Source organism: Cervus elaphus, chromosome 21 (genome assembly GCF_910594005.1).
Source record: "Cervus elaphus chromosome 21, mCerEla1.1, whole genome shotgun sequence".
In the NCBI taxonomy this organism is placed as follows: Eukaryota; Metazoa; Chordata; class Mammalia; order Artiodactyla; family Cervidae; genus Cervus; species Cervus elaphus.
In genome coordinates this window covers 7151634-7172831 of record NC_057835.1, presented here as the reverse complement: position 1 = coordinate 7172831, position 21198 = coordinate 7151634, and the positions used below count along the sequence as shown (strand labels likewise).

Here is a 21198-nt window from a genome sequence, read left to right as displayed (position 1 = left end):
CTGCTCTATGGGGCGTCTGTCACAGCTCCCCGCACCCGCTTACCTTCTCTGGGTGGAAAAGAATGTTCCCTAGGCCCTGTAGGCTCAGCACGCGGATCTCGGGGCTGGGGTCCCTGAGGCTTCGAACCAGCACGGACAGGGCGGCCTCTTTGGGGAGCACCTCCAGCAGGGTGGGGCTGTAGAGGAACTGGGGGGCCCCGGGCAGGCGGGTCAGGCCTGGCAGCCTCTCGCAGGGGGCCTGCGTCTGTGTCTGGGAGCCGGGCTCTAGGACCAGGGCTGGGGCTCGGGGAGGGTGGCTGACCGGCCCCGCTCTGGGTGTCTTGGTTAATGAGTATTTGAAACCCAATGCCAAGCTGCTTCAGTCCTTCAGTGCATAGCTGGGGAAACGGGCCCAGAGGGGAAAGGGCCTTGTCTGAGGCCACACAGCGAAGCTGGGAACAACATACTCAACACAGCCTGACTCATGGGGCACCTGGAGACCCAGTCCCTGAGGGAGAGCCAGATGTCACTACAGGTTGGTGTGTGGCATCGCACCAGGCTTTGTTCATTATGGAAATGACAAAGGCCCCCACTCTGTCCGGCCATGGCCCAGCTCTCAGCCCCAGGACCCGATACACCCAGTGCCTGTCTGGTTCCAGCCATTGCCCTTTCGGCTTCACCTTTCCAGGGGCAGGACCCATGACATCAGGGCTGGGGGAGTAGAAGACGGTCCCCCAGGATGCAGGTGGAGAGGGGCCTGAGACATGGAGACCCAACCAGGAGCCCCTGACTGTGGGCCCCAAGGAGCTGGGAGTGGGAAGGCAGGGTGTGAGGAATCTGTTGGTCAAGGGAGGTCCTGGTGGGTTCAGCTGGAGATGGGGTGCAGGCTGTCCCTGAGGGGCCCCCCAGGCCCCCACCTCTGTGAAGATGATGATGGCCGCCTTCCTATCCCGCTCCTCCCGGCTCCGCAGGTTGGGCAGCAGATGAAGGGTCAGTGCCTTGATCTGCCGGCAGTGGTTCTGCACCATGGCCCTGGGCACAGGGTGAAGGGCGGGCCGGGCTCATGGGACAGCCCATGTCCGCCTTCTCACCACCACCCAACCCAGGGGCCCGGCGGCCAGAAGTGTTGCTGAGCGGAGTGGGCACGCCCCTGTCTGATCTTCTCTTGCTCCCTCTGCACCCACTGGCTACTCACTGGCTGCCAGGTGTGGGCCAAGCGTAGGATGGACAGGGGAGTGGACCTGGCCCTGGTCCCCTAGAAGCCTCCGGCCAAGGTGGGGGCCATTGCATTCTAGGCTCCCAGGGTGTGCCAGTGAGCCCGCACTGTCCATGCCCCGGCGCCCTCTGTGCACACGCGTGAGTCCTTGGGGCTGTGCTCGCGGCAGGTCCTGGGGGTCGCTGCAGTCCATAGCCCAGCCTCCTGGGCAGGGATGACCCAGGACGGGCCCCTTCCCCTGGCCCCGCCCTGCCCCGCCCCTACCTGGCAAGGAGGCCCACGCCCTGTGGGTAGGTGTGGATGGTGGCTAAGAGGCCCCAGGCGCCCTGCAGCTCCATGTGGGCCAAGTCCTGCCAGTGCCCGGTGGTTGACAGCAGGCTCTTCAGTGCCTCCAGCGACGTGCTGCGGGGAGCAGAGGGTCACTGGGCGGCCTCAACCCTGGGGAGAGCGCCCACCTGCCCTGGGTGGAAGTGTGCCTCCTGGCTTCCGTCTCTGCTCCGGGCCTGGCAGCACCAAGCCTCCCTGGGGCAGCTCGCTGCCGCCCTCCTTCTGCAGAAATGTTGGGGTGTAGGATGGGCAGGGGCTGTCCTGGGAGCGGGGGTGGTTCCAGGGGGAAGCTCCAGATAGGTTAGGCGCGTGGTCAGTGCGAGATGCCCACAGCTGGCTTTTCAGGGCGGAGGCTGAGCGGATAGGGCTGGAGAGAGGAGCAGAGATACCAGGGGGCCAGTGGTTCCCCAAGTTGCAGGGTGGAGGGGGTCTGACTGAGCCTCGACAGGCTGTGCCATTTGAATGTGGGGCTGACAATGCAGGGGTAGTGGACGGGGTGGGACGGCAGCTGGGGGTGTGGCATTACGGGAGCCCAGAGAGTGCCAGGACCCTGAAGATGTGGGAAACCGGGTTCCGCTGGCGGCGTGCTTGCGTGGGCTCAAGCGAGTGTGCCAGACTGCAGCACGGTGGGACCGCGTGCGGGTCAGGGACTGTGCTGCCCGAGGGCCCTGTTCTGCCCTCAACTGAGGCCCAGAGTGTCGGCGGCTCGCCCAGGGTCGCCCTAGCATAGAGGCTGCCCAGTCCTCTGCTGCTCCTGACCCTCCCAACACCTAGGGAGGGACCAGCCCCTCCCACAGAAGAAGAAACCCAGGCTGTGAGATGGAGCGACCAGCTCGGAGCACTCACAGCAGGGTAAGGAGGAGATCTTAGATCTCAGAGCCAGGTGGCAAGCAGCATGTCATTATTCATTGCTGATTTGTTACTTGTCAACTGCCAAAACCTAGGACCGCGAATATGATTTTAAATAAAAGAGCTTTGAATTAAACTTAAAGCTTTAAGTTGAAAAGAAGACTAATCAGTAAGTGAGAAACAAAAGGAAGCACCCCATGCCACAGTGAGAGATTACTGAACAGTAACTTTATATACTCTCAGGAGAAGACTCTGGAGAGTCCCTTGGACTGCATGGAGATCAAACCAGTCCATCCTAAAGGGAATCAGTCCTGAATATTCATTGGAAGGACTGATGCTGAAGCTGAAGCTCAAATACTTTGGCCACCTGATACGAAGAACTGACTCATTGAAAAACACCCTGATGCTGGGAAAGATTGAAGGCAGGAGGAGAAGCGGGGGAATGAAAGGATGAGGTGGTTGGATGGCATCACTGACTCCATGGACCTGAGTTTGAGCAAGCTCCGGGAGTTGGTGATGGACAGGGAAGCCTGGCCTGCAAAGAGTCAGAACGACTAAGCGACTGAAATGAACTGAACTTTATTTACAAGCTTCCTGGCAGCCAGGGCAAAAAGGGAAATATGTTGGTTTATACCTCTAAGTGGTTGATAGACATGTCTTTGGAATGAGGAGAAAGGAGATACCCCATTAGAGATAGAGACTCAGCCCGTAATGGATGAAACAAGAGGAATGAGAAGTCCTTTGTAGGGCAGGATGGACATCAACTTGAGAAGGTGCTGGCTGAGAATTGACCAAAGCAGGAAATGTCTCTACAAGAAGGGGTTCTGTCCATCAGAGATGCACAGGAAGGGGAGGGTCCCGCAGTCAGGGCTGGAGTGGGTGCTTGTGCCCTGGCAGGAAGTGGAGCCAAACCCTCGCTTGTTGGTCCCAGGGGCCAGCCCAGCTCAGCAGGATGCCAGGAACCTCAGAGGTCGAGGACTAGCCTGACTCTGCCTTGAGTCTTGCATGGCTGTCACAGGTATGGCTGCAACCCCTTCCCCCACTCTACCCCCCACGCTCTCGGGGGCAACTACAGGACAGTGGGCTTCTCAACAGCTGTGCCCAGATTCCTCCTCAGCACCTGGCTCCCTCGATGGTACCACTGCCTCCTCCAGGCATCAGACTGGGGACTGCAGCGCTCCGCCTGGGCAGGGCCGCCCTCTGAGGCCTGGGAGCAGCTGCAGACCTCCTCACCATCCTTGACAGCTGGCCAGATTCACTGCTGATTGGCCTGCCCCACTCTTAGGCCCCTGGGGATGGTAGCAGTATTGCAGTTGTCCTCTGGGGGAGGGGGCCCATCCTAGCTTCAGGGAGGGTATGGACCAAGACCTGACTAGCAGGAGCCCCGCCTGCCCCTGTGACCAAGGCGATTGGTTCAGGGGTGAGTGTGTGGGCTAAGCTGGGCCCATGAGAGCTGAGGGACTGAGCCCAGGGTGCCGGTCTATTCTGTGGCTGCTGGGCCCCCACCCTCCTCTTCGGGAGAATCTGCCCAGAGAGAAGCCAAGACCCGAGAGGTGGAAGGGGAGGGCTGATGCTGCTGGAGCATCTTGGTACAGCTGGGTCTGAGCAGAAGGCCCCCGCAGTGAGATGACAGACACCCTTGCTGTCTGGGGGAGAGCCTTGCGTGAGATAGACAGAATCCCTGCTCCCCAGAGCCTCCATTATACAGGGTACAGACCACAGCTGTAGATGGCAGAACATAACAGTGGGGAGCAGGACTGCTGTTGTACAGAAGGTGGCTGGGAGCCACAGGAGGTGAGGCTGTTGGGAAGAACATCCCAGGAAGAGGGCACAGCAAGTGCAAAGGCCCTGAGGCAGGAGCGTGGGGCCTGAGGAAGGGTAGGAAGACGCTGAGGCTTGAGCAGAGGGTGCATGTGGAGGGTAGGGGTGTATGGCAGGAAATGAGGTTCTGGAGGTGATGGGGAGTCAGATGCAGGGCTACTGGACCGCTGGAAGGATTCAGCCCTTCTCGGAGTTAAAAGAAGGGGAAGAGGATGGGAGGGTTCCAAGCACAGGTGAGGCCTGATTCGATTTGGGGTGGAGGGCAGCAACGGGGGGCAGGGGAGGAACAGGTGGAGGCTGGCCCCATGGGGGCAGGGGAGGGAAGCTGATGGATGGAGGCGGTTCATCAGAGCTTTCTCCTAACCCTCCTATTTCAGGGAGGAGAACGTTTTATTAGCTTATTAGGGAAGATTCATGCATTTTGCATGGTTGATTTGAATAAAAAAGAACTTTATGTACATTCGAATTCAGAAGCAATATGAGAGAAGTGACATTTTTTTTTTCAGTGATGTGCCTTGGGGAGAGCTGTTCAGACTGACAAATCGTGTGAAGCACATCGTAATACAAACAGATGAAAAGAGTCGCCCCAGCGGTTTTTAAAGACTCGCTTAATGGATTTCTCAAGATGTGCCCTAGTGCAGGGGGCAGGCCAGGCGGCCAGCCAGTGCTACCACCCGAGTGAGGGGTGGGGTGCGGACCCTCCCACACGAGTCCTGTCCACGCTGGTCAAGGGTGCAGGCTTGGGGGAGGCTGACAACTGCCCACGACATCAGAGTCAAAAGGTGTCGGGGTCAAGCACTCTGTGCAACAGGACGTGGTGGGCATTTGCCTGCAGGGCCAAGTGGTCACTGGGCAGACACCCCTGCCATCCTACGGGCTCTAGGTCAGCAACGCACGGACACTCTCTGTGGCTCGGGGGAAGCCTCTGGCCCACTCTGAGCCTCAGTTTCCTCATCCGTCAAAGGGAAAGACAACATTCGTCTCTCAGAATCCCTGCAGGGACCACATTTGGGTAAGACATGGTGTGCCGTGCGGGCCCCTGGAGTCCTCGTGGGTCAGCTGTCACTGGGCGTCTTGGCTGCCAGGCATCCACAGTCACAAGGAAGCGGGGTGCCCACCTGCCCTCCCGGCTGACTGCTGGAGGCAGCTGTGTTTGGAATCACACCTATTGGAGATCCAACTGTGTCCCCAGAAACCAGCAAAGCCCTGACACCAGGTACCTGGGGACACAATCTCATTTGGGTCTTTGCAGGTGGAATCAAGTTACGATGAGGTCAGCAGGGTGGCCCTCGTTCACTAGGACTGACGTCCTCATAAGAAGAGAGCAGTTGAGACAGAGAGGCACACAGTGAAGACGGAGGCAGAGATGGGAGGGGGTGTCTATAAGCCAGGAGCACTCAGGAGGCGGGAAGGAGCCTCCCCTGCAGGTTTCAGAGGAGCGCGGCTCTGCCAACCTTGGATCCAGAGCCAGCCCCTGGCACTGCGCGAGAATACCCGCCTGCGGCTCTAGGCTGCCTGGCTGTGGAGCTCTGTCCCTCAGCCCTGGGGAGCCCGCGCACCGCCTCTCCGGGGCCGGCCTTACCTCTGGGGGCTGAGCAGGGCTGTCTCCTGGGCCTCTGCGTCGTGCTGGGGCTCCTGGGGCAGGTTCAGCTCCAGCAGGTAGTGCGTCTGGGAGAGGAGGGCCAGCAGGAGCTCGGGAAAGGCCTCCTGCATGGCCTGCCTGAACTCGTGGGCGAACTGCAGCTCGTGCAGAGTGTTCATGGCCTGCGGGGGGGGCAGGGGACTCTGAGGGGGCCTGGAGGCCGGGCCTGCACGCCAGCCTTCCCACAGAACCCATGGCCGACCTCGCCTTCCTGTGTCTGCCCGCTGTCTCCGGGACCACAGCCCGCCTGAGACGTACCTCCTGGGGGCGCAGCCCGCCCTCTGGACCCTGCATGCTCCCCGCCCGCCCCCTCCCATTGCCGGCCCTGCAGTGGGTCCTCTGGCCCACCATCCCCATCCGCTCTGCCCTCCGCTCTCAGTCACTGCCTCGGGTCTGGCCCCTCCGCCCCGTGGGCTGTGCTCCCTGAAATGCCCCCAACACAGACCCTGGCACATGGCAGGTGCCCATGAATGAATGCTGGAGGGGACACACGGTCCTGGAACAGGAGCTACCAGACAGCAGCCCTGGGGCCTCCCACACCTGGAGAGGGGCCTTGGGTCCAGAATGTTCTCAAGGTGGGGAGGACGACAAGAGGAGGGCGGGACCCAGGAAGGCGGCCCTGCTGACCCCATGCTGAGTCTGGTTTCCGACAGGGAGGGTCCGGGTCTGGGGGTGTCGAGGGGCCGGGCTGATGGAGGGCTGGCATGCAGACAGGGTGGGTTTCCCCGGGCACCGAGTGTGGCCGTCACACCCCTCGGCTGGGGGCAGCAGCTTGTTTAGGAGACTCTGCCCACTGCTCAGGGGGCTGGGGAGTGTGAGTGGGTGCTTAGCCCTGGATCAGACAGGGTTGGGGCACAGCTGCGGCCCCGTCAGCGTCCAGCCCAAGTGAGGCATGCTAGGAAATGAGCCCCCTGCTCTCGTGGCTGTGCAAGCAGGGTCTAGGCTTGTGGGGAAAGCTGGGGGCTGGTGAATGGGTATGGACTCCTACAGGAGGGTGGGAGCCGTTGGAGGCAGCCTCTAAGATTCCTCCAGAACCCAACTATGGGGGCAGGGGTTCACTAATCTCTCCATGCCCTTCCTCGCTGCCTGCACCTGGCTGGAGGGGTCCAGGGCCCTCAGTCGGGAAGTGGGGAGCTGGGCCTGGACCCGGGGCCTGTATGGTCGGTTCCCAGCTGGGCCACCTCAGAGGCCCCCTTGTCCAGGCCAGGCTGAGTATGGGGCTCCCCCTCCCTGGGGCCTGGCACACGCAGTGGGTGCCTCACACCCATGTGTGACTGAACACACTCGAGCAGGCAGCTGGGCCGGCACGTGGGGTGGTGGGGGCAGACTCACGGCCAGGGAGTGCAGGTAGGCCTTCTTCTTGGGCTGGGGGCTGCCGCCGCTGATCCTGGTAGGCAGGGGCCGCTTCAGCAGCCAGCCCAGCAGCACGGCCAGCACCCGGTGGCTCACGGCTTGCTCGGCACCCAGGGCCCTCCACAACCGGAAGGTGTGGCTGCAGGCAAAGGGTGGCCGTGAGGGCGGTGCTGAGACTCTGGCCAGCCCAGCCTGGGTCACAGCAGCAGCCACTGTGCCCAGGGCCTCAGGTGCCTGCAGCAGGGTGCCGAGCTGAACCCTGGCAGGATGGGTGGGTGAGATGGGGGAGGGGCGCGAGGGCCGGGGCCAGGACTGCGGTGTGTGCGGTCCGCGGCCTGCAGCAGAGGTGGGGCTGGCTGCCCTGGCCCATGTTCTGGGGTCTTCCCTCTTTCAGGCCCCTCTCATCCCAATGGCCGACTCTGTCACCCTCCATGGTGCCCATGTACAGTCAGGACAAGTCTAGCTGGTACCCAGAGCTGTCACCCTCTGACCCCTGCCCTTTGACCTCCAGCACCTGGCTGCCTTCCCTCCTCTCCTGCCTCTGGGCCTCCTCACAGGGCCTGTTCCTGCTCAGCCTTTAGGGCCTGCCATACAGCGGCCGTTTCCTTCTAGGCCTGGGTTTGCTGGGGACCACCAGCTCCCTGGGGCCTGACCTGGGCCAACTTAGGGGCCGTCGCTGGTGTGTGTAGGGCTTTGCAGAGACCTTGTGCCCATTTTGCACATGAGGAAACCGAGGACTAGAGACAAGGTGTACCCTGATCAGGGCCCTGCCTCATAACCAGAGGTCAGGCGTGTCTAGTTTCATGGCCTTTCCGCCTGGTCTGGGGGTGTGACCATCAGGGAAGGAGTGTAAGTGGAGATGAGGCCTGAGGTCAGCCCTGCAATCCCCGAGCTAAGAAGTCAGGGGACAGGAGGAAGCAGCCAGGAGGCTGAGCAGTAGCAGCTGGGGAGGTGTAGTGAGGGTCAGGCAAGTGTGGGTCTGAAAGCCACGTTAAGGAAGCATTCCCAGCCCAGAAATAAGCCCACACAGACGTGCTCAACTAATTTACGACAAAGGAGCCAAGAACATACAATGGGGAAAGGACAGTCTCTTCAACCAATGGTGTTGGGGAAACTGGGCAGCCTCATGCAAAATAATAAAACTGGACCTCTATCTTACCCCAAATACAAAAATGAAGTCTAAATGATTAAGAGACTTGAATGTAAGACCTGAAACTGTAACTCCTAGAAGTAAACATAGGCGATAAGCTCCTTGACATCAGTCTTGGCAATCAGTCTTTGGATCTGACACCAGAAGCAGAGGGAACAAAAGCAAGAATCAACAAGCGAGGCTGCATCAGACTGAAACGCCTCTGCACGACAATGGAAGCCATCAAGATGAAAGGCAACACAGTGAATGGGAGAAAATATTTGCAAATCATACTTATGAAAAGGGGTTTTAATATCCAAACATATGAAAACACACACAACTCAATATCAAAAATAAACAAAAGCTCCCCACACAGTCCAATTAAAACATGGGCAGAGGATTTGAACAGACACTTTTCCAAAGAAAGTCTACAGACGGCCAACAGGTCCATGAAAAGATGCTCTGCGTCTCTCATCATCAAAGAGATGGGAGTCAAAACCACAATGAGCTGTCAGCTCACACCTGTTATCAAAACGACGGGGAATAGTGAGTGTTGGCCAGGATGTGGAGAAAATAGAACCCTCATGCTCTATTGGTGGAAATGTAAATTGGTACAGCCATTATGGAAAATAGTATGAAGATTCATCAAAACACTAAAAATTGGACCACCACATGGTCTCACTTATGGGACCTTATATGAAGAATATGAAAACACTAATTTGAAAAGATATGTGAGCCCCCATGTTCATAGCAGCATTATTTATAATTGCCAAGATACGGAAAAGACATAATTGCCCATCAACAGACACACACATGCTGTGGTTGTTTAGTTGCTAAGTCGTGTCCAACTCTTTTGTAACCCCTTGGACTGTAGCCTGCCAAGCTCCTCTGCCATGGGATTTCCCAGGCAATAATACCGGAGAGGGTTGCTATTTCCTTCTCCAGGGGATCTTTGCTGACCAGGGATCAAACCCACGTCTTCTGCATTGACAGGCAGATTCTTTACCACTGAGCCACCTGGGAAGCCCTATGTGTGTGTGTGTATGTATAAAATGAAATCTCATTCAGCCATAAGAAAGAAGGAATGCTTGCCAATTGAGATAACATGTATCGGCCTTGAAGGTATTATGTTCAGTGAAATAAATCAGAGAGAGGAAGACAAATACCACATGATCTTGCTTATACATGGAATCTAAATGAAACCAAAATCCAGCCCAAAGAAACAAAACACAAGCTCCTCTCTACAGAGAACAGGTTGGGGGTTGCTAGAGGTGAGGAGTCGGAGGTAGGCGAAATGGGGGAAGAGGATCAAAAGGCAGAAACTTCCATTTAAGACATAAATAAGTCACAGGGATGTAACATAGTGCAGGGCGACCATAACTGCTAACACTGTATTGCATATTTCCAACTTTTGCCATTTTACAAGTTCTCGTCACAAGGACAAAGATCTGTAACTAGGAATGATGATCTGTAACTAGGAATGACGATGACTGCTGACTAGACTTACTGTGGGGATCATTTCACACCCCCACCCCCAACAAAAAAGAAATAAGAAAGAATGAGTTCCTGGGGGTGAGAGTGGTTGACATGAAGACATACAAGAACCTGAAAGCTTATCAGAAAGTGACAGAAGCTAACCTAAAAAGGCTACACAGGATGATTCCAGCTCTATGACATTCTGGAATAGGAAAAACCATGGAGACAGTCAAAAGATCAGAGGTTGCCAGGGGTTTGGAAGGAGGGAGGGATGAACAGATAGCGCACAGGGGGCTTGGGGCCACAGAGCTGCTCTGTTTGATACTATAATAGTCAATACCTGTCACTGCACACTTGTCCCATAGAATGTACACCCCCAAGAGCGGACTGTAATGTAAACTATAGACTTGTTAATATATCAGTAGTGGTTCATCAAGTGTAATATGCCTACCATACTGAGGCAAGATGTTACCAAGAAAAGAGCCTGGCAGGAGAGGGAAGTAGATGGGAACTTTGCAACTTCTGCTTAATTTTTCTGTAAATCTAAAACAGCTCCAAAAACAGTCTATTAAAAAAAAAGTGGAAAGAGACATACAATGCAATCCTAAAGAAAGAAGAACTGGTGTTACTAGATTTAGGTTAGAATAGAGAATTTAGACCTAAAAATCTACATTAGTGAAAAAAGGCCAGTGAAAAAAGTCTTCGAAGACTATATGCATCATGATGTTCTTTATATAAATTAGAGAAACTGCAACTAAAATGTTTTAGGAATATGTTTGGATGCAAGCACACTATATAAAATGAAAGGAAAAGAATGGAGACCCTTGGGTGGGTGGGCAGGGTATGGAGCCAGTGAGGGTGGGCAGCCTGGTCCTTAGGTGCAGTTCATAACCAGGGCCCTGGCTTTCGTCCGGACGAGGGCCTCCCAGGTGCGCATTCGATTACCGAGAAGAATCCCTGTTCTGAGTAAAGAACTAAATTAAAGAAAGCAGGCCACGCCTAGAGCCAGGGTGGGTGAGAGTGACCAAGCAAGGGTTACTCCCAGTCCAGCTCTGAGGGCCAATCCAATAAAACCAGTCGCCCAAGAGTGAACGAGGAAAAAGAAAATGAGGAAAAAGAAAACGAGGAAGCTAGGCGATGATTCTAAAGTTTATGGAGAACGGCAAAGGGCCACGAGTGGCCAGGACAGCCTTGCAGGAGGAGGAGGAGGGGGAGCTTTCTGGATCGGGGAGGTGAATCGTTCTAAAGTGTAGGAACGAGAACCTTGGGTGCTGGCCCGGCACAGACAGCAGTGCCAGGCAGAGAGCCTGAAGGCAGGGCCCGGCACGCGGCCCTCAGTTGGGCAGTCGGAGGGCTGAATGAGCAAGGCAAAGTCTAGGGTGCTTTTTTGGCCGGTGCCATGTGACGTGTGGGATGTTAGTTCCTCAAAGAGGGGTTGAGGGCCCCCTGAACTGGGAGAGCAGTCTTAACCACTGGACCGCCAGGGAAGTTCCCACACTCTAGGACTTCTATAAGGTAACATCTGAGAATAAATGATGGACCTGGGAACTCCTCTTCATGAAAGGATCTAGTGATGGAGAGACAGGAAAGCTGCAAAGTGGAGAAGATATGTAATATAATAATCAACAGAGACCTTGTATCCAGATTATATAAAGAATTCCTAGAAATTGATAAGAAAAAGAGGGACAACCCAACAGAAAAATCTGTAGGATACTTGAACAGGCATCCCAAAGAAGATGCCCCAATGGCCAAAAATTGCATGAAAAGATGTACAACCTCATTATTTAATCAGCAAAATGAAAGTTAACATGGAAATATGATTAATACCACACACCAGATTGACTAAAATTTTGATGGTTGACTAAAAGGTTGATGTTAAGTGTCAGTGAACACATGGAGTAACAGGAACCACATACATAAAAATACTGTGGGTGTGAGAGGTGGTCTAAGCATGTCGGGAGTATTTCGCATCATGTTAGGTGAGCGACATGCCTGCACAAGGAAGCTGAGTGTGGGTGTGTCTCAGGACACACGCATGTGCAGCGTCACAGCAGTGTTAGGCACAGACCCAAACTCAGACGTCTGCCGTCCACGCTGACAAGGGGAGCTGGTGTTTACCAAGATGGGACAGGATACGGCAACTCAGAGTGAGTGAACTCCAACTATAGGTAACATAACGGGATGAATCTTAAACACAAAATGTTCGGGGGGGGAGTACCAGACAACAGTGGAATACTAGAAGGGCACAAATCACACAATTCTGTTGATACTTTTAGGACATACCACCATTATTTCATGTGCTCCTAAGAAAGGACAGCAATCCAAGATGGGAGTCTAATAAGGACCCCATCATAAAGGCTGGACCCCATGGGCTGTGTGTATCCCAAGGTAAATAGGATAAAACAAGAGAAGATAAAAAGCCTGTCCGGCAGGAAGAAATAACAAGAAGACCCGGTGCTCACTCAGCCTGGAGAAGGGAAGAAGGAGGGTGCGCCTGAGAATCTGAACCACAAAACCCACACAGGGCTCTGAATTCACACCACCAGTGTGGGCCCCCCAAAAACCCTCCAGCAGGGACTTCAAAATTTGCACTGGTCTCTGGCTGAGAGTGCACCCAGGTAACTGAGAACCCCTCCACCCCCGCCAGCCCAGGTAAAGGCGGCATCAGTGTAAAATGTGCTCCCACTGCATAGATGTTGACGTATGAAAAATGTGCTCCCTAGCACTGAGGAAACCAGATATAAACTCCAGTATGGGTAAAACTGATCTATAGACCTGAGCAGCTGAGGACAACGGTGGCTTGCTGGGGTCCCCTCACCTCTCAAAATGTCCTTGAGAAACAATCCAGCAAGAAGAAGAGTAAAGCTACACCACGCCACAGTGTGCCTTGAGAGACACTGCAAGCGGCAGAGAGCTACGCCAGCCCAGCCTGCAGTGTCTCGTTCTCTCACCCACCCCTGTTCCTCCACAAAGCTCTGCAGCAGATAAAGGCAGGCTGGAGAAACCCTGGAGAGGAGAGGGGACGGGAGCTGCTAACAGGGCTCGGAGCTGATCTAAATCATCTTCAGGGAGACGAGGTTCATCTTAAGCCTGAGAATATCAAACAACAAAAAGAAGGAGAGCAAGTAAATCAGAGCATGGATCCCAGGAAAGGGACCGTAAAGGACGCTCATCTGGAGGGCAGCCTTCAAGACACACAGCTTTGGGGAGGAAAGAAAGGGCAGAAAAGAAAGACTCACCCTTTGAAATTGGTTAGTGAAAGGTAAAGGCGTGAAATAGGAAAAATTCAAGGACCTGCACGAGAAGAAGGGCACCCCCGAGAGTGGAGGATACACGGCCCTCTCACCTGCCACCAAAACTAAAAATCTGCTAAGTTATCTGGCCTTTGCTATGCTGACAGAAGAGGGTGCCATTGAATTTGAAATCCTACAAAACACTCCAATAGTGTTGTATATAAACAGGAGAAAAATTAATAGATTCACAGAGTTATTGCAACCCTTCCCTTGAAAACAGAAAACACAGATCCAATAAGAAAATTCCTCCCCTGATAAACAATCATGATGCAGAAAAAAAGTGTAAGAAAACACCTCTCCTGCAGGTAAATATACTCAAGCAAGCATTTAAAGACATGAAAAACCACCTTGAATTATAAATTCAAAAAGGACCAAGAAACACCCTCTAGTAAGAAAGGGAAAAAAGAGTTGACTGAACTCAGAAGTGAAAAAAAATTATAAGGTGCTCAAGAGAGATAAGACTCAAGTGAAAATTTAGGAAGGAACATTGATGAAGAGTAGAGAGACCACCAAGACAATAAAGATGAATTTAAGAGAAGCACTAAGGGTCACAGAGAAAGTAGTAGAAATGGAAGACAGGTGAAGAAAGAACAGCATTTGAATCTCTGGAGTTTCTGAGAAAGGAAAAAAGCAATGGGACAGAACCAATATTTAAACTTATTACCAAGAGAGAAGAGGGCGAGGCACACTAAGGTACAAACTTTCAGTTACAAAATAAGTAAGTCATGGGGATGAGATGTGCAGCGTGGGGAATTCAGTTAGTGATAATGCAATGCCTGTGTGCGGACAGCGTTTGGAAATGTATAGAAACAGAATCACCATGCTGTGCATCGGGAACTAGCACAGTGTCGCAGGTCAGTTATACTTCCAAACAAACAAACTCATAGAAAGACAGACCAGACTTGTGGCTGCCAGAGGCGAGGGGTGGGGATGGGGGAATCAGATGAAGGTGGTCAAAAGGACTTCCAGTTATAAGATAAGAAGACCAGGGGTGCAACATACAACATGATTAATTAACACCGCTGCATGTTATGTGTGGAAGTTACGGAGAAAGGAAATCTAAGAGCTCTCATCACAAGGAAACATAATTTTTCTATTTCTTTTATTTTGTATCTATACGAGATGATGAATGTTCACTAAATTATTGTGGTAATCATTTCATGATATATGTAAGTCAAATCATTATCCTGTCTACCTTAAACTTACCCAGTGCTGTATGTCCAATTATGTCTCAATAAACTGGAAGAGAATAATTACAACCTAGAGAACTTTCTAGAAATGTTAGAGACTTAAATCTACATACTCAAAAGACTTAACAGGTACCTGGGAAAATGAACACAGAATGGTCTAATCTAGACATTTCTTAGTAAAATTGTTGAATTTCAAAGATAAAGAAAACAATTTCCAAAGTCTCCAGGCCAAAAGATAACTTACAAAAACAACAAAACAAAACAAAACAACTGTCATGAGGCTTTTCAAAAACAAAGCAAAGCAACAGCTGAGCAGCACTTTAAAAAATTAGAGACTCCCGGGCAGTCCAGTGGTTAAGACTCCATGCTCCCAACGCAGGGCGCTTGGGTTCAATCCTTGGTTGGGGAACTAGGATCCTGCATTCTGCATGGTGTGGCCAAAAAAAAAAAAACCCAAAAAACTTAATAAAAGAAAGTGTGAACCAAGGATTTTATATTCAATCAAGCCACCTTTCAAGTAAACAACTTTCAACATAAAATAAGCTAGGGCATTCTGAATCCACGAGCCTTCTTGAGGAAACTGTCAGAGCACTAACTTTGTCAAGCTACGGGATGACCTAAAATCTTTGGCAAAGGGACTTAGGGTGAGCGTGTGTACTCACTAAAAACCAATGTGGGAGGAGTAGAGTGCAAATTTTGACAAAGAACTGTGCAAATGAAAACACAGATGGACAGGGATGAATAATCTCACTGGTTGTTACCTGGGCATGGGTGGGAGTTTAAGGATATCAGTAAAAATGGGTAAACCAGATGTTAAAAAGTTAAATAAGAAAACAAGGGACTAAGGACACTAAAATAGGTTAGGAGTATAAAGGTAACAATTAGGATAAAAATACAACTCTTGCTAAATAAAAAAAAACAGCCAAAGATCAAAGAATACACATCTCAGAAAAACATGTAGCAAATAAAACACATGCAATTACAAAATATTATGACAGAACTGAGATTTGACACATCAATAAATGTCATATCAATAAATGTGAATGGACTTAACTCATCTATTAAAATCAAAAGATTTTCAATTTGATCATAGGTCAAGGCCGAACTACGTGCTGTATGTATGATGACACCTAAAACAAATGGATTCTGAAAGGTTAAATGAAAGCACAGACAAATGAATACTGGGCAAATGGGGAAAAATGGGAAAGTGGGGGACGTGATTCTGATAAAAAAATGGAATTCAAGTCCTTCAAGCATTAAATGTGACAAGGCAGGGCACTTTTTAATGCTGAAAGTCATGATCCATAAAGAAGATATAACACTTATGAATATGTATACACCAAATAACATGACAACCTTATGAAGTATTAATAAAAACCACAGGAGATGGAAGGATACATAGATAGAAACATATTAATAATAGGAAACTTTAACACACCAGTCTCAGTACAAGACAGATCAAATAGACACAAGGAGGTAGAAGACCTAAACAACAGAATCAATAAAGTAAATCTTTATAGCAAGTCCTACACCTGATAACAGGAAAAAAAAAAAAAAAGAAACACCCTTTCAAGTGCCCATAGAATATTCACAAAAATTGTTTAAAAGATAAGTAAATTATATAAACCAGAAATATTTGATGACATTCTCTGATCACAATGCAATAAAACTAGACATTGATAATAAAAACAAAAAGTCCCTTCCATATGAAAATTAGAAATCTTCCTGGAAACAGGTCCTGGGTTCTGGGAGCTTGTGAAAGTTCTCTTCTGGTGGCTTATGATTTTTCAGGGGAATGGAAGCAAGGCCGGTGGCTGAGTGTGAGGCGGGGACAGAGGTGAGGGGAGGGGAGGGGAGGGTGGGGAAATGTGGTTTCTGGGCCGCGCTGAGGGCTCCGTGGTGGTGTGTGGCTGGGGATTTAGAGGGCGGCTCTTTCCTGCACTTGGCTGCACAGGTGCAGGTGTGGAGTAGATGGAGCCAGTTGAGTTTTGCAAGCTGAGTGTGACAAAGGGGCCAAGGGGCTTGGGGTGTGTGCAGGGAGCTACTCTGACATCGGAAGGCAGGTTCTATGCTGGCAAGGAGGCAGGTGAGGACAGGGGAGGGGCCGTGAGGAGGTGAGCAAGGTAGCGAATGTGGAGGTCCCGGAGGGCAGAGGCTCACTGGTCGGGGGTGGGTACCAGACGGAGTGAGAAGGCAGAGGGTCAGGGTAGGGGACAGTTGCTTGAAACCGAAGGTGACTGAGCCGAGGCTATGACTGTGGGAGGGGGCGGCTGAGGGAGATGGGAGAGGAGGTCCAGGTGTTGAGGCATCAGGGCGAACAAAAGATGCTGGCATCCCCAAGATCAAGGCAGCGGGAGTGAGCGAGAGGGTGTCGGCGACCAGGAGCTACAACCTCAAGGTTCCGGGAGCGACCCAGGGCAGGTGCGTGGTGGCTGGGTAAGCAGATGATATAGACTGAAGACCTGGGATTCAGAACTGGGATTTTAGAGATAAAGTACTGTCTCCAGGCTCAGTGGCCTGGGGACTGCAGTGCCACTGGGGGGCGGGGGGAGGGGGAGGGTCCCTGAGGAGCAGGAAGGATGGGGGTTTGGTGTTGACAGGGGTCTTGCTGGGAGCACCCAGGATCCCAGGCCCCTCTCCACCAGGTGATGGGTGGTGGTGACTGGGTGGGGTGTTTTATGGGGTCACCGAGAGAAGGGATGGTGTGTGGTGCCTCCCCAGGGCTGGCCCCGGGAGGTGCACAGTAAATGAACAGGGAAGTGCTCCCTCTGGACTCCCAGCCCTGTGGCTGTTAGTGGGCAAGCAGGAGGGCAGAGCAGGGTGCCCCCTGCCTGGGGGAGGATGGACGGTGGACAGTGGGGCGGGGAGGGAAGGAGGGCTGGGCACCTATCCAGGGAGATGGAGAAGTCCAGGAAGGCGGCCACCAGCTCGGAGGTGTGGTTCCGGGCCAGAAGGGTGATGGCCTGCAGGGCATTTTCCTTGGCTTGGGGGATGTGGATGGAGCAGAGCTGCAGGTGGATGGCCTGGCCCAGGGTGGCAACCTGTGCAGGGAGGAAGAGTATGGGGAGAGGGCTGATCTGGGCAGGGGGCCAGGCCCCGCCCCGGGGAGCCTGAACGGGGAGGGAGGAGCTGCCCCAGTGGGCATGGAGCCCCTTCAGGTAGCTGCTCTCCTGAGGGGGAAGCACAGCCCTGCCCTGGGGGCTCTAAGAGGGAGGTCTGATGGGGAGGCTCTTCTTTGCCCTGGACAGGAGTCAGAAGGGGACCCTCGGGCTGATAGGGGGACAAGCAACATCTGCACAGCATTTGGGGTCGTCCAAGTCTGTCTAAACATTGCCCAATCGCTGAAGGTTCAGACACACCCAGGGGCTAGAGCCTCTAGCCCCTGTCTTGGGGTTGGGGGGACAGGGTGTCTGCCTTATGTTCAGATGACATCGTGTCCTGGTCATCACTTTGGTACCTGCTGTTCTGATGTCTGGCAGGCCCCTCCCCTTCCACTTTCGGGTCTCATTATTCATCCATTCATACCTGGCTCCAAGAGCACCCCCCTGAGGCATCAGTCATCCTCTATCTGGCGGTTCCCCCAGGGGCCTGCGCTGCCCCTCCTCATCAGTCTGGAGTCAGATTCAGAGCTCCTGGAGGGTCTGGGCTGCGCCTTCCTCCCCCCACTCCCATCCCATCCCTGCTCCATCAGCCCATGTCTGCCCCAAACCCAGCGAACCCTGGGACACCTGGGTGGGCCATTCTGTCCTGCATTCACTCACTCACTGGAACCCATCAGAGGGAGGGTCTGGGTCTCCCCCTCAGGCCCAAGCTTGGGGATGCCGCCTGGGCCCCGAGGCCCTAACCCCTGGGTGCCGATGCTGAGCCCGCCCCCCCTGCCCCGTCCTGGTGGGCCCTCCGCGGAGGCCCCACTGCCCTCACAGTCTCCAGCTTGGCCCCGTGCTCCTGGACGGCAGTGAGCAGCATGTCGGCGGCTGCCTGCACGCGGAAGGGGCTGGTGGAGCCCAGGCCGTTGATGGCCGTCCAGATGAGGTCGGTCAGCTCTGCCATCGTGAGATGCTTCATGATATCCTGTAGCGGTGGGAGGGAGGGCCGTCACCATGGTCCACGGCACTGGGCACCCGCCTGCTTGGCTGCGCTCATACCCTGACTCAACGCTCCAGGCTCCCCAAGTCTCTAAGCACCGCCAGATGCCCCAGCCCCACACCTCGGGGTCCCAAGTGCCCCCATATTGCAGTGTGCTCTCCTGCATGTCTCTCTGAGCCAGCCACAGCCCAGGGGCAACTGATAACCAAAGGAAGACGGAATGCTGGTGGTGGAGTCATACTTGGGAAGGCTGACTGAACACGCTAATGCTTGTGAAGATGGTCGGATGGTAAAATGTTCCTGGGCATGTCAGGGTATTTGTTGAGATGTCTGAAAGTGTGTTAGGGTGTTTGCATGTACATCAGATATAAAAATATATGAATGTTAGACTATTTATTATTAACAGAATCTTACTATTCTAAAATTTTGGTAAAATGTTTGTGAGAATGTTAGTTTACCAGTTGTTGATTAGGAGGGGAGGATAATTTTAATGGCATATTTGTTTAGTTCAGTTCAGTCCCTCAGTAGTGTCTGACTCTTTGTGACCCCATGGACTGCACCACGCCAGGCTTCCCTGTCCATCACCAACTCCCAGAGCTTGCTTAAATTCATGTCCATTGAGTCGGTGATGCCATCCAAATATCTCATCCTCTGTCGTCCACTTCTCCTCCTGCCCTCCATCTTTCCCAGCATCAGGGTCTTTTCTAGTGAGTCAGGTTTTCACATCACATGGCCAAAGTCTTGAAGCTTCAGCATCAGTCCTTCCAATGAATATTCAGGACTGATTTCCTTTAGGATTGATTGGTTTGATCTTCTTGCTGTTCAAGGGACTCTCAAAGTCTTCTTCACAGTTCAAAAGCATTAATTGTTCAGCCCTCAGCTTTCTTTATAGATCAACTCTCACATCCATACACGACTACTGGAAAAACCATAGCTTTGACTATACGGACCTTTGTCAGTAAAGTAATGTCTCTGCTTTTTAATATGCTGTCTAGGTTTGTCATAGCTTTTCTTCCAAGGAGCAAGCATCTTTTAATTTCATGGCTGCAATCACCATCTGCAGTGACTCTGGAGCCCAAGAAAATAAAGTCTGTCACTATTTCCATTGTTTCCCCATCTATTTGACATGAAGTGATGGGACTGGATGCCATGATCTTCATTTTTTGAATGTTGAACTTTAAGCCAACTTTTTCACTCTCCTCTTTCACTTTCATCAAGAGGTTCTTTAGTTCCTCTTCACTTTCTGCCATAAGGGTGGTGTCATCTGCATATCATTATTGATATTTCTCCCTGCAATCTTGATTCCAGATTATGCTTCATCTAGTCTGGCATTTCACATGATGTACTCTGCATATAAGTTAAATAAGAAAGGTGACAATATACAGCCTTGATGGACTCCTTTCCCAATTTGGAACCAGTCTGTTGTTCCACGTCCAGTTCTAACTGTTGCTTCTTGACCTGCATACTGGCATATTTGTAGCTAAAAGTAACTTTTTGTGTTAGAATATTAGACTACTACATAAATCTGGTTAGATGATTTATTTTAAGATTGCATTTAAAATTGTTTGCTAAAATGGTAAATTTTGGTTACAGTTCTAGTATTAGAGTGTTTTTGAAGAAATTCAATCTGGAACGATGGTTAGACTCTCAGAATCCCAGAATACTACAATCTCAGGTTTGCTAAGTACTTGTGAGTATCTTATTTTAGTCCAGGGCGTGAAAAAATGTGAGCTGGAGGTGGCAGTAATGGTGGTTCTGTGGTTATGGTGGTGATGGTGGTGGTGTTAGTCATGGTGGTGGTGATGGTAATGCTGTTGGTGGTGCTGTTAGTGATGGTGGTGATGGTGGTGGTGGTGATGGTGATGGTGGTGCTATTAGTGATGGTGATGGTGGTGATGTTGACGGTGGTGGTGATGGTGGTGTTGGTGATGGTGATGGTGGTGATGTCGATGGTGGTGGTGGTGGTGATGGTGATGATGGTGATGGTGGTGATGGTGGTGGTGGTGACGGTGGTGGTGGTGATGGTGATGATGGTGATGGTGGTGGTGGTGATGGTGGTAGTGGTGATGATGGTGATGGTGGTGATGGTGGTGGTGGTGGTGGTGATGTCGGTGGTGGTGTGGTGGTGATGTTGATGGTGGTGGTGATGGTGATGGTGGTGGTGGTGATGATGGTGATGGTGGTGATGGTGGTGGTGGTGATGGTGGTGATGGTGGTGGTGGTGGTGGTGGTGGTGATGATGGTGGTGGTGATGTCGATGGTGGTGGTGGTGGTGATGGTGGTGGTGGTGATGATGGTGGTGGTGATGTCGATGGTGGTGGTGGTGGTGATGGTGATGTTGATGGTGGTGGTGGTGGTGATGGTGGTGGTGGTGATGATGGTGGTGGTGGTGATGATGGTGGTGGTGGTGATGATGGTGATGGTGGTGGTAGTGATGGCGGTAGTGGTGATGATGGTGATGGTGGTGATGTCGATGGTGGTGGTGGTGGTGATGGTGGTGGTGGTGATGATGGTGATGTCGGTGGTGGTGGTGGTGATGGTGGTGGTGATGGTGGTGGTGGTGATGGTGGTCATGGTGATGGTGGTGCTATTAGTGATGGTGATGGTGGTGGTGGTGATGATGGTGATGTCGAAGGTGGTGGTGGTGGTGGTGATGGTGGTGGTGGTGATGGTGGTGCTATTAGTGATGGTGATGGTGGTGATGCTGACGGTGGTGGTGGTGAGGTGGTGGTGATGATGGTGATGTCGATGGTGGTGGTGGTGATGGTGGTGGTGATGATGGTGGTGGTGGTGATGGTGGTGGTGATGCTGATGGTGGTCGTGGTGATGCTGTTGGT

General features: G+C 52.4%; 1 protein-coding gene across 1 annotated transcript in view; it reads right to left on the bottom strand.

Moving 5' to 3' along the window:
* LOC122679646 (maestro heat-like repeat family member 5) overlaps positions 1-21198 on the bottom strand; it is a 57136-nt gene that overhangs the window by 4046 nt on the left and 31892 nt on the right. The window contains 7 exon segments of the mRNA XM_043880512.1: positions 44-187; positions 897-1011; positions 1460-1601; positions 5773-5956; positions 7167-7326; positions 17162-17316; positions 18197-18346. Coding sequence (XP_043736447.1) covers positions 44-187; positions 897-1011; positions 1460-1601; positions 5773-5956; positions 7167-7326; positions 17162-17316; positions 18197-18346 — 1050 coding nt within the window.